This window comes from Mustela nivalis, assembly GCF_964662115.1.
Source record: "Mustela nivalis genome assembly, chromosome: 9".
Classification (NCBI taxonomy): Eukaryota; Metazoa; Chordata; class Mammalia; order Carnivora; family Mustelidae; genus Mustela; species Mustela nivalis.
In genome coordinates, this window is record NC_139028.1 from 44,441,805 (window position 1) to 44,455,848 (window position 14,044).

Consider the following 14,044-nt stretch of genomic DNA (forward strand, 5'->3'; position numbering starts at 1 on the left):
GCCCCTGGCAGGTTCCTGAAGCCGGAACCGAAGCAGAGGACGCTCTGATGCAATCGAAGTAGCACCCTCTCCGGGGTCCAGCCTCCCTGCATCTACCCTTTCCTCATCAGTCTGCAGGAGCTGGGAGTGGGCGGGCGGCAAGCTCCAGGGGTCTGGATGACTCATTTCCTTCTGAGAATCAAGACCGGGTGTTGGTGGAAGCAGGAGGCCTGGGGAGGGGGTGGGGGACACTGGATGCCTCTAGAAGCAGAACGGCGAGCAAGGCTGCTTCCAAGCCACGAGAGGACATTAAACTCAACAAGCATGTACGTTTTGGGGGAAAGAAAGGAGCAAGCATGAGAGAAGAACCATTTTATCCCTTTATTATATACAATATTAAGGCACAGGTTTAAGCAGCAAAGAATAGGAAAATCTTTGGCTGACCAACAGAAACCACTTTGGCCGTGGGGGGCACTCTGCGTTCTTGGACATCACCCCCCCCCAACTCGTCACAGAGACCCACGTGGCCGTGCAGCTCTACAGACACCCTTCCGTGGGACGAAGATGCCGAAAGGTCATGCCAGAGTCCACGAGCGGGAACACAGCACGCTGCCCCCAATCACGGCGACCACACAGTGCGGGCAGGGAGCACGGGCGCCCGAGGGCTGTCAGAGAGGTGGCTGAGGTCCCTGCCTGCGCCTGCCCTGGGTTCCCAGGCGCTCGCAGCGATCCCATACGGGCCCCGTGGGGGAGGTGCCGCCACGGCCCCCCCACAGCAGGGGGAAAACACCTCCATTCCAAGAACACCACCGCAGACAAACTTGCTTATGTTCTGTTTTGTAATAAATCCTTGCAGGTGTCTCTACGCGACCAGATTCCGAGGCAAAGTCACACGTACACACACCACTGAGCATCGGCGCTTTGAGAGCTGATACGAGAAAATGCAGTGAATGTACCTCACGGTATTGAGAAGAGTATTTTAATTCTGTGAAGAAGCACTTTTATGACAACGCTACACCTCGGTCACCGCAGTACACGATAACATGCGCTTAAATATTACAAGGCTTTACGGAGCTCCTGCCGGAGCGCTCCACTAAGGACTACGGCCCCCACCCGCGTGTATGCAGAGGCGCGAACACATACAAGGCATGGCAAGAGAAGAGATTTTCAACAGCGAACCCACTAGAAGTTACACGTACTGATGCCTATTGTCCTCCTTGGAAGGGGTCACTTTGAGAGGCTCTACGAGTCCAAAGACCGATTCCAAAGAATGTTTTTGGGATTTTTCTTTTTTGAAAGGTAAAATGGTATGACCTTCATCACCCACTGTTATTTGTTCAACTGGGATGATTTCCAAACTTAGATCCATCCTCAAAGGAGGAAGATTTCTCATTGATAAGGATAATCAAGGCCAGGCCACGCCCTAGAGGCCATTCTCACAGAGGCATGGGCAAACTGTTTCTCCTGGGAACAGCCATCAGCACAGAGTCTCCCAAAGGGTCACCGTTTAAGGGGTGAGATGAAATACATGGATATTCCGGATATCAAGCAAGGAAACCCGACACACAACCTTGCAGTCATGCCTCATACGTATGCACGGACATACACACATGTCTTTATAAATCATTAAATTACTAAACAAGAAAAGGATATCCTACTTAAAAAGAGGAGAGAAAAACTTGCTTCTTCGTTCCAGAAGAAATCCATTTACTGAAATGCTGACCTTTTACATGTTCCCAACTGTCAGCTTCTGGAAGCTTCTTAATGACTCCACCCATCTCCCCGTGGAGCCAGACCTCAGCGGCAAGCTGATTAAACAGTCCTCTCATTGGAGGAAGACATTTTAAACACATCGATTAATTAGCAGAAAGAAGAGAAGAAAAGCCACATTTATAAAGCGTCTGCCAGGGCTGCCTCAGGCGAAGCCAGCATCGGGCTGGATGCCCTCTGGCTACGGGACGGCCTTACCGGTTAAGGATACCCACGGGCTCCCGCTCAGCATGGCCACGGGACCCTTTGTTCAGGAGGGCAAGTTTACCGCAGCTCACAGCACACTCCCCGAACTCCAGGGCAGCCTGCAGCAGGACTTTGGTTTTGGAAAATGGGTGGAGCTCCCTGCCTCGAAACCTTTTAAAACCCCGATCCATTCTTCATGGCCTCCTGGGAACGTGGCCTCCCCAGACGTCTCTGCGACTCTGGAGGCTGCTGGGGACCCAGTTTGTCTTCTCATCAGCCTGCGGCATCAGAACAACACTGGGGGCTGAGGACGACCCGGGCGGGGGGAGAAGGGGAGTGATGGCCAGCTCGTCTGCAGCAGCCATCGTGACAGCCTCTCCCCTGAGCGACAGACCCTTGCGGTCTCTGTTCCAAGATCAGAATTCATAAGGAGCCGCTATCTGGTTATCGGACCCCAGCCCTGTGCCGTCAAACCCAGGATGTGCTCCTAAGAGCTGGCCCCACAGGATGGAAGAGAGAAGGGCCCCACCGCTCTGTGCGCTCCAGCCAATGCCCTGTGAGGGATGAGGCAGCCCTGTCCTACAGGCCTGCCTAGAAGGGGCCCGATAGCACACGGGCACTGGCCACTGGCCTCTGGCAGGCCGCAGAGAAGCCAAGAGAAGAAACAGCTAAGACCAGGTTCTGCGCCTGCTTTGCGACGATCTTCCGGAATCCAGCGGGTCCCTTCCATATGATACCCCGGTCAACACGCGGAAATGCCAGGAGACCCGTTCCGGGAGGAAGCCAAGTGCCCCCGGCAGGTCTTCACATGAAGCAAAGCCTTTACCCTTCACACCAAGATGGGACTCGAGGGGTCCGTAGACACCACAGAATCCTGCCATCCAGGCCTCTGGGCAGTGCACAGGGGTTTTTTTTCAGTGGATTTTGTGGCCCTGCGTATGATGGAACACGGAGACTTCCATCTGTACCTCGTGTTTATGGGCAGTTCTAGGAGTTCTGGGCTCAAGTCCTCCTCCTTAGTTCCCGAGAGGTGTGGCAGCTGGGTGCGTGTGCGTGCGCGTGCGTGCGCGTGCGCTCTGCACATCACAGCTGGGGCCAAACCCGGCTGAGACATGGCATGAAAGATGGCTGGGACCCGTGTCGGTGGCAGTCCAGCCTGTGATGGGGGCACAGCTCCCCTCTTCTCAGGCCCTTGGTTCAGATGCCACTGCTGTGAGCCTTTGGGGAGGGACTGAACCTCCCTGAGCCCCCGTTTCCTCGTCTGTGAAATAAGGTTAAAGCAGCCCTTACTCTCCAGACGGCTCGAGGACTCATGAAAAGATGCTCACCACCCTGCTTGCCTACAGCCAGCACCAACTGGTAGCTCTTTTTCTGCAAATCAAATGAGATAAAGGATTGTAAAGGGCCCAGAACGCAGAGCAGGTGCTCAGTGTTTGTGATCCCTTGCTCCTATGGGCAAACGAGGCTTCCAGAAAGCTTCGAACATGAAAAGCATCAGGGGCTGGGGGAGGGGGCTGGCGTGGCAGGAAATCTCCCAGAAAAGAACACATTTGAAAGCTAGAGATCCCTTTTCTTACGGGAGAGACGTAGCAAGTCAGAAGAAAAAAAGAGTTCTGGACGATCACAGCAAAGCTGAAGAAGCGACCAAGGCCGGCCCCCAGGCCTGGAGGCAAAGGGTGTGCCAGAGCAGAGAGACAAGGCTTAGGGAACACCAGGCTGTGGCTCCCACTTTTACCCACTTCTAGGAGAGACCGCCTATGTTTGAGGTGGCCCGGGTGTGTGCCGTGGGGCCTGGCCGAGGAGACTTGCCCTCCTGCCTCTAGACACTTGCATTCGTTCCTGGTCCATTCGTGATATTAATTAAGGAGTCAAAACATCCTTAAGAGAAAGCGTCCCCATCGCCTAAACCTCACCACCTGTAAAGAGTGATGGGAAGCAGAGACTGGGGTCTCCTCCCCATCCCCACAACCGTCCACACTCACACAGCCCCAGCACAAGGCAGGCGGCCTGGCCGCCAGAACCACTGCAGCTTCCCAGGCCTGATGGGAGCAGAGGAGGCCGAGACCACACAGAGCTCAGTACCCCCACAGAGCCGGGCTTGGGAAGAGGCAGTCCTGCTCGCTGTCATGCCACACCTGCTCTGGCCACGGCCACGGCCGTCTTCCTCCCCGCTCTGGTTCACGCTGCAGCCCTCCCTCCACCACTTCCCTCTGGGGAGGCTACAGCTCCCCCCTCCTTACACCCCCAAGACCAACTCTAAAATAAGCCTCCCAAGCAAAATTCCCGGAGGAGTGTTGTGTCCAGGGCTCCACATAGGTGGGACTTGAGAAAGTCTCAACCCAGGTCTTTTTTTCCTTTAGGAAAGGGCTTGGGATGAGAAGGGTCCAGCTGACCTGGAGAGAGGAAAGTATCCCCAAGAACGTCTGCCAGCCTGGTTAGCATCTCCTCTCCCCTGATCCAGCACCCTTCAGATTCATAAAGAAAGCCAGTGTCTGAGGAGTCAGGGGCCCCCGAGCCCCTTCACTCCTGGCTCTTTGACATGATGCTCTGTCCTACTTTAGTCAGCTTGCCCCACACCGAATCCTCGCAACCTGTGACTATATATATACTGGCCCATTAGGTCACAAAGCCAGTTCGTGGCACAGAAACACTGACATGCTAACATGGAGATCTACGCGGTTGTCCACGGCAAACAGAGGAGTGCAAGGGGGTGGGGAGCGAGGTGAACAGGCTTGGACTATAGGCAGTCATGCAAGCTGTCCCAAGTGTCATTCATTTCCTGGAGGGCAGTCCTGAAAGTCCCATTAGCCCAACAGAGCAACGGGGCAAAAGGACAGAGCTCTGTGCAAGATGTGAGACAGAAGAGCCAGGGCCACGATCTGAACGCAGGATGTCACAGTGACCATGGCATCTTCTGCCTCACCGGCACTCACCTCGTTCCCCGTCGCACTGAGCCCCGTGACTCCAAGGGGGAGGAGGCGGCCAGGCCTCCAGCACACAGCTCTGTCCCACTGGTCACTACAAAGCAGAAATCCGATTCTGCTCCAACAAATCCCAGACCTGAGGAATCCCGCCGTGTTGTAGTAACAAGGAAAGGAAGTGAAAGCAAAGAAGAATAAAATGAAAGAATGAAGCAGAGGAAGAGATGAAACTGAGAGCAGTTAGGGAACTTGAGCACCAAGATCAGAACGCTCCCTTCCTGCTTCGGGTCTTTCCTGCTGAATCCGGAAAATCTAAGAAGCCCCACCGTCTCCTCAAAATCCAAACCAAGCAGGGAGTTGGGTGAGAACCTCCTAAGTGTCCATCACGCGGACACGGCTTCTCGCTGCCAACCCCACACACATTCACAGGAAACCCTGATGGCACAGGTGACATGACAGGATGCCGAGAGAGGCTCTCGGAGATTTCTAGGAGGTTCTTCTTTAAAAAAAAAATAATGATCCCCAAAATAAACATGCTAAGAGGCAAGGAGAAGGGGGGGGTATTTCACGGAAGATCCACGTTCAGGTTTATGTGTTTATAGCCAGAGGGCAGGTGTACACAGACCCTCCCCGAGAGATACATTTTCTACACAGTGAGAATCCCACTTCCTGCGACGTCTCGGTTTCCAAGCCTACATGCATCTTCTCCTCCACCGTAAGTGACGCGAATCCATAGCATTCTCGTCTTCAGTCATGTAGGTCTCCTGATTTTCTTTTTAAACGTTTATAAAAAGCGTTCTTACTAATTTAAGATCTTCATCAGTTCACATCCTTCCTGATTTTCCATCCACGACTTTCTCAATCTTTCTTCTGCCTCTCGGCCGCCCTCCTCGTTTGTCAAGAGCCCCTCCAAGGAGCAGGACGCCGACGTTAGATGAGAACCTCCATCATCTCCCCGTCAGGGAACTCGGGCTTGTGGAGCAAGCTGCTGACGCGGCCTTTGTGGTCAGGGGACTTCCCGTGGCCCAGAGGGTTCTCTGCCAAACAGAAGGGGACATCAGCAGCTCGTCCCACAGAAGAGCACGGGGCCGACCAGCTCTCTCTCCCAGGGAACCACTTCCAACCCCAGCGCTCACCACCAGCCTCAGCAGGGGAGGCCGCAGAACCTGCCCCACCCCCCACCCCCCCACCGTGGAGAAGAGCGAAATGACGGGCCCTGGGATTCAGACAGGAATAAGAGAACCAGGTGGTGATGGGGAAGGTAAGTGTGTGAAGAGGGCCCTAGGGATGTGTGTCAAGAGCCCCTCGCAGCCACTCTCCTTCTCTGCAAAACCATCCAATCCTGCGCCTACAAGCCACGTCCTTTTCACATGGTCCTTGCCTTGGAAAAGTGTGTCTCAAGAATTAAACGTTCAAGGGACACCCGGGTTGCTCAGTTGGTTTAGAATCTGCCTTCAGCTCAGGTCACAATCCCAGGGTCCTGGGATCAAGTCCCACATCAGACTTTCTGCTCAGCGGAAAGTCTGCTTCTTCCTCCTTCCCCCCCACCTCCTCCAAAGAACTCGGGAGGGCTAACCACAACTCAGATTAACCCAAAGACACAGCTGGTCTTTCCCCGGACGCTCTGGACTCACGGCAAGCCCACCGCGCCCAGGCTGTCTTCTCCTAAATATTTTAAAGCACCTCATTCTTGCTGGTGTGAGGGTTGTGCCAGAAGTCTACCTGCCCTGCAGTCAAGTCTGCCTTCCCCCTCAGTCGGGAGGGCGCCCCTAAACCTGGATCCCTGAAGGGCGAACCCCTCGAAGGCAATATCTGCATACCCAGTAACTCTGAAGTGCCTGGTGCCTGGCACTAGTTCCCACACAAGCTGGGGGGCTTCTCATTCCCAAACACCCCGCAGTGGGTCAATTCTCACACCCCTGGGGTGACTACAAAGCATCCATTAAAAGGGTACCTTCGTTTAAAAGGCAAACCGAAGTGTCTATACATATTTTGTTCCCGTAAGAATAAAGTGCATCAGGGTAAGCATAATTATGAAGAACCCCCATGGGGATGCCTGGGTGGCTCAGTCCATTAAGCAGCTGCCTTCAGCTCAGGTCCGTCCTGGGACTGAGTCCCGCACCAGGCTGCTGGGAGCCTGCTTCTCCCTCTCCTTTGGCTGCTGCTCCCCTGCTTATGCTCTCTCTCTCTGACAAATAAATAGTCATTAAAAAAAAAAAAAAAAAAAAAAAGAACCCCATGAAGTGAGAGCTGATTGGCATTCCTGGCACCCTTCCCCCCCTTACCCCCTCAGTCCCAACCAAAGGCTCCCTCTCTGGTCAGAGTTCTCTGGATTTTCTCAGAGTAAAGGGAGGGAAGAAGCCATACCCGGTTTCTCCGCAGTCCCTTTGGCCCCCGGGTGTTTCAGGATGGGGCTGTTGGAAGGGGTCACGCTCAGCCGGCCACGGGTGGGCAGGGAGGCCATGCTGGGCCAGAAGAGCTCAGTGCTCTTGTCGGTCTGGGTGCTGCTGTCCTTGCTGCCCGTCTTTGCGTGGGCACTGCTGGCCAGGGCGGGGGAGGCGTGTTCATGGTGGTCCTTCCCTAGCAGCAACCCTGAGGACACAAAAATAGCTGTGTTAATGCCAATCTCGGAAGAAACACAAACAAACAAAAATTTCATTTCCTTCTCGCCTGAGGACAGCCTCATTCATTGACTCACTTATCACGTCCTTTATAAGCACTTATCATTAGCCTGATAAGAGGACAAACACGGAGGGACTTAAAAAAAAAAAAAAAAAAGGAAAGGAAAGAAAGACCTAGAGCCCCTGTCTCTAAAACTCCCTGGGTTTTTTGTTTGTTTGTTTGTTTGTTTTGGAAGAGTAGTTCTTAAGTAAGCTGGTAATGATGAATTATGATGAACACTAGGATAAAATCATGCCCAGGGTAGTAGAAGAGGCCTCACAGCCCGTGCCGAGGGGAGGGGGCATTCCTGCCGGGCTTTCTGGAAACGAGGCTATCCGACAGCCCAGGGAGGGCTAGCCTTGAGCAGCACGTGTGTGCGGAAGAAACACGGAAGGCTTCCCGGATCTGAGACATGGAGCCCAGGGGCCTTGAGAGCGGCCCAGAAGACTGCCCCACTCTCGGTCATGGAGGGTCTCCCACAGACCCGGGTTCAAAAACAAACACTCTTGGCAGTCAGGGCAACACCAAGTCGTGCTCTTTATTCCCCAAAGCAGATCCCTTGCAGCGGCGAGCCACGCCCCCAGGAAGCAGGGAGCCAGCTGGCCTTCTGGACAGGGTCACTGAGCCCTGCTCCTCCTCCCTGCTGCCCTAGGCAGGCACTGGGGTGGAAAGGGGATGTGCTGGCCAGGAAAACAACATTTGTATTTCTGAACAGTGACACAGGGCATGCACGCCGGAAAGCGCCAGCATCCCAGAACACGAGCCCCCAGAAAAGGTGGTAGTAAGCACAATCGAGTATCTGTTCGCTTAACGAGCCAGCCATCGAGAGAGGATCCTGGCCAGGGTGATTTCAAGGTGCCCATTCACAAGCAAGGCCGTCACATGTAACTGTGTATCCATTTCTTGGACACACTGTTCAAGTGCCCTGTGACTCTGTGGGTGGGGCCTGGGACTCCGCTTCTTTAAGGAGCTCTCAGGTGATCTGGGGGTCCTTGCACTGCACTGCGAGGAACAAGGGTCTTCGGCGACCTGCTCCTCACACACCAGCTCACTTTCTACTTTACAATGCTCCTCTGACACAGGTCCTGTCCTTATCTTTTGTTTTACGGCAAAGGTAATGAGAATGCAGAGAAATGAACCTCTCACAGCTAAGAAGCCACAGAAACGGGATTCAGATGTGTCTGTGCCCGACACCAAGTCCAGCCAGTGCTCCTGGATCCCTGCACCCTGCCTGTTGAACCTCCATGGCCTGACAAGGATGCTCTGATGGAATGAGGTCACCAGCCAGTCAGCCTGCCGGGGAGCCCCAGGCCATCCAGGACATACACACGGTCACCCCTCCCTCCTTCCGGAGCCCAGGAAGCAAGAGGCAGTGGAGACAATTTGGGAACTGCGAATGTGTCCCTCTGCTCAGCCCCTCAGGGAGTCCCCTTTGGTTTTTTGTGACGCGTGGACAGTCACAATCATGAGGAGAACACCAGAGCAGAGAACACAGCAACCCTTCCTGTGGACGGGTCCTCGGTCTCCCGGGCCTGCTTCAGACATGCCAAATGCTAGCGGGGAGAGCCCCAGACAGCGGTGGCTCGCCTGCCTGGCTGGATGTCGCACACCGCCTGCAGCAGGGAGTGACCCATCATGGCCCAGCACACTTCCCACTCCTGTACCAGACCGGCCTGAGCACTACTCCCCGGGCTCTCTAACCAGGGCATGGAGCTATGGGCCCTTGGGAGGGTCTCTGATGACCCCAGCTGCCATCTGCACACGTCCTCTTTGAAGTGCATTCCTGTGGTGGGCAGGGGCTGCTGAAGGGACCTGTGAAGGGACGGCAACCAGAGACTCTGGCCGCGCCTTTGATCCCCCAACACTGGCTGGTCCACTCTGGAAGCCCTTCTTCCCTTTGGCACAAAGCGGCCAGGCTCCTCTGGGGTTCTGTGCGGAGGAAGACGGCTCTCAGCTCCACAGATAAACAAAACACACTCTGACCCAGGGAAAGGCATCAAAGAAGGGCCAGAGCCTGGGAGCCGCTGGAGCTCAAGGGAAGAGAGAGCAAGACGGGTGTCCGGGCACGCTGCCCGCTTCCGCTCCAGGCTCCGGCAGCCCCCTCAGCAGGGCTGCCCGTGCCCAGCAAACCCATTGAGGTTGAGGAAGACCCCATCGGCAGAGCTCACCTCTGCAACCACCACCCAACAAAAACGACCACCCACCACCCCTTATGCTTGACAGCACGGCTTCCAAAGCACTTTCTCCCCATTCTCTCGTTTTTGCCTCAGCTCAGCCACCTGGCAGAAAGCAGGACCCTGATTTTCCAGACACAGATGCAGAAGTGCAGCCAAGTCCAGAGCCTGACCTCTCTGGGATTTTCTCATTTTCTGCCGTGAGGGTTACTTCGACTTTCAGCAATAATGACAATGACTGTGACGTGAATCAACCCAGGGCCGGTAGCTACTCTTGTAGTCTAGCTTTGCTTCCATATATCTCGTCTAATTTCCACAACTAAAGGGTGACCAATTATCCTCGCCATCCACAGATGGGTCAATAGACGCGGAGATACTCTGACATTTCGGCATCTCATGAATGGCAGAGCTGGGGACCGCCAAAGGGTCAGAACCCTTTCCACGGTCATGGAGGGTCTCCCACAGACCTGGGTTCAAAAACAAACACTCTTGGCAGTCAGGGTTTCCGACCAGGTGGGCTCGCCTCTCCACATCTGTGTAGCTCTTGCTTTTCCGATCCTGGCCTGAAGGAGGTGTGGGGCTCACCTATGCTCCCCTTCCAGGGCTTCTCCTCCTTCTTCTCCTCGGCCAGCTGGCTGCTGGTAAGCGACGTCTGGCGGGAGTGGGTCCCCGTGGCCGCAGCAATGGACGGGACGGAGCGGGCGGGACGCAGGCTGGAGGAGTCTGTCTTCCCGGCGTCTTTACGGGACCGCTGCTGAAGGACCTTAATCATGGCATCCTTCTCTATGATTTTGGCATGGAGATTCTTAATGCTATGTAACAAGGCAAAACCAAACGGCCATAAACAGAAGCTATTTGGCGAGAAAAACCTGAACCATTTTTCTTGGGCTGCCCCAGGGACTTGAATTATAATTCAGAGGAAGAGTTATGTGCAGCGTGAGTCCTCAAACATTTACAATCTGCAAATTATACAAGACAGAACTTCCGTAGCAGATCAGAAGGGCACACCTTCTCTGGCCTCTCCTGGGACCCCAAGGACATATGCGCAGAATGGCTGCGGCCTCCCGGCAGGGACCTCCTGAACTACGGTGCGCTCATGGACCAAGTCAGAGGATCTTGGGTCCCTGGGGATGGGGGCTGGAGGGGCAGTCAGGAAACTCAACCACTCTGAAGCCTCACACAGGGTTGGCTTTCCACAAAGGTCAATGCCCCCGTTTTCCGAGAACAGAGAAATACAAGACAGACAGGTTTCTTGAGAAAAGAGGTTTTCATCCCCCTCATGGCCCAAAATGAGAATCAGAAAGCACGTGGGTTCCCTTCCAGACTTGGGGGTATGTGGCTGAGCCCATCAGCTGTTCAGAGCAGGGAGGGACTGGTGGGTCCTGTGTGGTACTTGAGGAGCGTGGCCATGAGCACATGGCGGTCCCTTACGTGTACTCCATGTCCTGACACCTCCTGGTGGCCTGTGCCACCTCCTCCTCGTCCTGCCAGATGTGGGCCTCGAGCGAGCTCTCGCCGTAGCTGCCATTCCTCGAGTGGTTGATGATCGTGGTGTCCCTGGGAACACAGGACACACAGACAATGACGCGTATCCTCCTGGGGAGGTATCTGAGGGCACCACAAGACAGTATCTCTTCAACCCCTCTCCCTCTCTGAAATCCTGGCCAGCTCTCCCCCTAGACTTGACAGAATGAAGACAGCGTCTGGGGAAACAAAATGAAATCCAAAGATCAAAACTCCCTGCTCTCCTGTGGGACCCCTACTGTACCCCCTATGACAGAGGGAAGCTGCTGTCATTGTACTTGTGTCTTCATGCCTGTCCTCCATACTTATCCTTTCTCAATCAGAGTCAACGTTCTATTTCGATTTCTCACCCACCTAGCAGCAATTCCAGTATTTTACAGTGAAACGGAGACTCGGCAAATACTTGGAAACACACACTGGGCCTCTCGGACAGCGAGGCTCAGGCAAAATCTTCCCTTGAGCCTGCAGGCTAGCTCGCGGCCAGCTTCCTGAGCCCCTGTGTGACAGCCATGCCAGGTGGCGGGGCAGAGAGATGGAGACACACAGCTGTCCCTGGAAAGTCCAGTCAAGGAGCTGAAGTGGAGGGAGTGGCAGACATGGTGCAGGGTGGCTGGAGGCAGGTGCCTGGTCGAAGCTAACTACTCCTCTGCTGCTTTAGATAATTTAATCACTCCTAGTTAATGATGACTGGTAAAAAGAAGAGAATGGTGCCATCTAAGTGATCTAGGTGTATCTCCAATTCTAAGGTGCCCTAGTGTCTCGGACCAGTGAACGCCAAATTGATAAATGGTCTAGCCAAAGATCTCACATCTCTTGAACTTCATATTCCAATGCTGCAATCATATTTAAAATCTTAATAGCGTTTTTCTAGAACACTCAAGAACAGCAAAGAGAACTCCTTCTTTTATCACTCTAATGACAGCTATCAACAAATGAGCTTTTCCTTTACACCAGAGACAGGGTAAGTAAGACACGCTACACAGGGCCTCTCACACAGCCCTCACAGCAACCTGGGTAGTTGGCCTTATCCTCATTGTACCGATGAACAAATAGGCGAGGTGACTTTGTGAGAACACCCAGTTAGCGAAGGTGGGGCAGATTCAAGTCCAGATATTTCGGTCCATGCCCTGAACCATCACGCTGCACTGCTAGAGCTTCCTGTGTCTTTTTAAATTTATTTATTCATTTGAGAGAGAGAGAGAGAGCACGAGCAGGGGGAGGGGCAGAGGGAGACGCTGACACCCCACTAAGCAGGGAGCCTGATGCGGGGTGTGACTGCAGGACCCTGGGATCATGACCTGAGCTGAAGGCAGGAGCCCCACTTCCCGTGTCTTTATGAAGAAGGCCTCAGCAAAAGGCACAAAGATAAAATAAACCAACAAAGAGGGTGCATGCAAGTATATTTGTGTGAAATGCAGCTGAAAATAAAGCACAAGGCCAACTAACATAGAAAAGAAGCAAATGCTTTAAACACACAGACAGCCAAAAGAACGCTTTGGAAGAGGTGGTGGAGGTTTTTGCTATATTGTTGCGTAGGCAGAATTCTGAGGCCAATTCTGCAGGTCATGAATTTACCCTACAGTGCCCAAAAATCACCACCACAGAAATCAGTGGCTGAAGAAAACACTGTCAACCAATTAACTTTTGGAAAAATCACGCAAGGCCAGACACCAATTAAAAAATTCATATTTGGGGGGCGCCTGCGTGGCTCAGAGGGTTAAGCCTCTGCCTTCGGCTCAGGTCATGATCTCAGGGTCTTGGGATTGAGCCCCACATCAGGCTCTCTGCTCAGCAGGGAGCCTGCTTCCTCCTGTCTCTCTGCCTGTCTCTCTACCTACTTGTGATCTCTGTCTATCAAATAAATAAATAAATAAAATCTTTAAAAAAAAATTCATATTTATGCTGCCACGTAAGGATAGCAGGAAGAATTAGATCAAAACACCTCAGGAGGTAAAATCACACACGCTGCTCTCAAAAACATTAACTACACTGCATTGGGATCTGTAAAAAGGTTCAAAACCATAAAAAAGGCCCAACCCCTCAAAATTCTGATCAACGGTGCCGAAAGGCACCAAGATGGTGGAAGCGTTCGGTAGACAAAAATCATTCCTTTAAAAATCACTGCTTATAAACACGAAGCATGCAACAGTGTGTGTAAAGTTACAAACCGAATGGCTGGCCATTTTTACCAGTTCATACATGGCCACGGAGCATCTAGACAAGAGCTGAGAATTTTGACCTTTCTCAAAAATTCATTTTCCCTTTCTCCCTCTCTATCAAAAAAAAGCAGTGCAAAATTACAGAGGTTTTCTTTGAAAATTAAAATTGGAGATCAGACTGACCCCCTGACCTCATCTCATGGACTTTCCCCCAGATGGGGGGAAGGAGTGGTCAGGAAGGGGAAGGGAGTTCCCACAGAATTATTAGATGCCCAATTGACACATGCGGAAACAAAGAAGGGGGGGCCAGGCGCATTGGTGGAAGGGCCTTGATCTACCTGTGCATCTGAGACTCCACACTGGGTACAGGAGAGCTGCAGGGCTGGGGAAATCCCACAGGACCCCCATCCTTTGTGGGTAACAGAGCAGTGTGCCTTGCCTGGAGGAAGACGAGCAAGGCGGGGCCTAGCACAGGTGAGTGGCTGAACGCGGGCTCTGACCGGTGCCCACCACAGGTGTCTCACGCCTCAGACCTTTCATTCCCCGACTTCTGGTCTGACATCCCAGTCCCGTTTGTCCTCTCGGGGCCCAGGATCCAAAGACACATTTAATCTCATAAAGCACGGGGAGTGGAGATGGCACACAAAGGACCCCAAGTCCGTTTCCAAGG

At 53.4% G+C, this 14,044-nt stretch overlaps 1 protein-coding gene across 5 annotated transcripts in view; it reads right to left on the minus strand.

Moving 5' to 3' along the window:
• Positions 1-347: 347 nt before the first annotated feature.
• Positions 348-14,044, minus strand: part of AMOTL1 (angiomotin like 1) — a 92,784-nt gene continuing 79,087 nt past the window's right edge. For all 5 annotated transcript variants that reach the window (XM_082684080.1, XM_082684081.1, XM_082684079.1 and 2 more), the window contains 4 exons: positions 11,123-11,248; positions 10,277-10,503; positions 7,224-7,448; positions 348-5,893 (listed from right to left, as the gene is read on the minus strand). In XM_082684080.1, the coding sequence (XP_082540206.1) occupies positions 5,787-5,893; positions 7,224-7,448; positions 10,277-10,503; positions 11,123-11,248 (685 nt within the window). In that variant the 3' untranslated portion in view covers positions 348-5,786. The remainder of the gene's footprint in view (positions 5,894-7,223; positions 7,449-10,276; positions 10,504-11,122; positions 11,249-14,044) is intronic.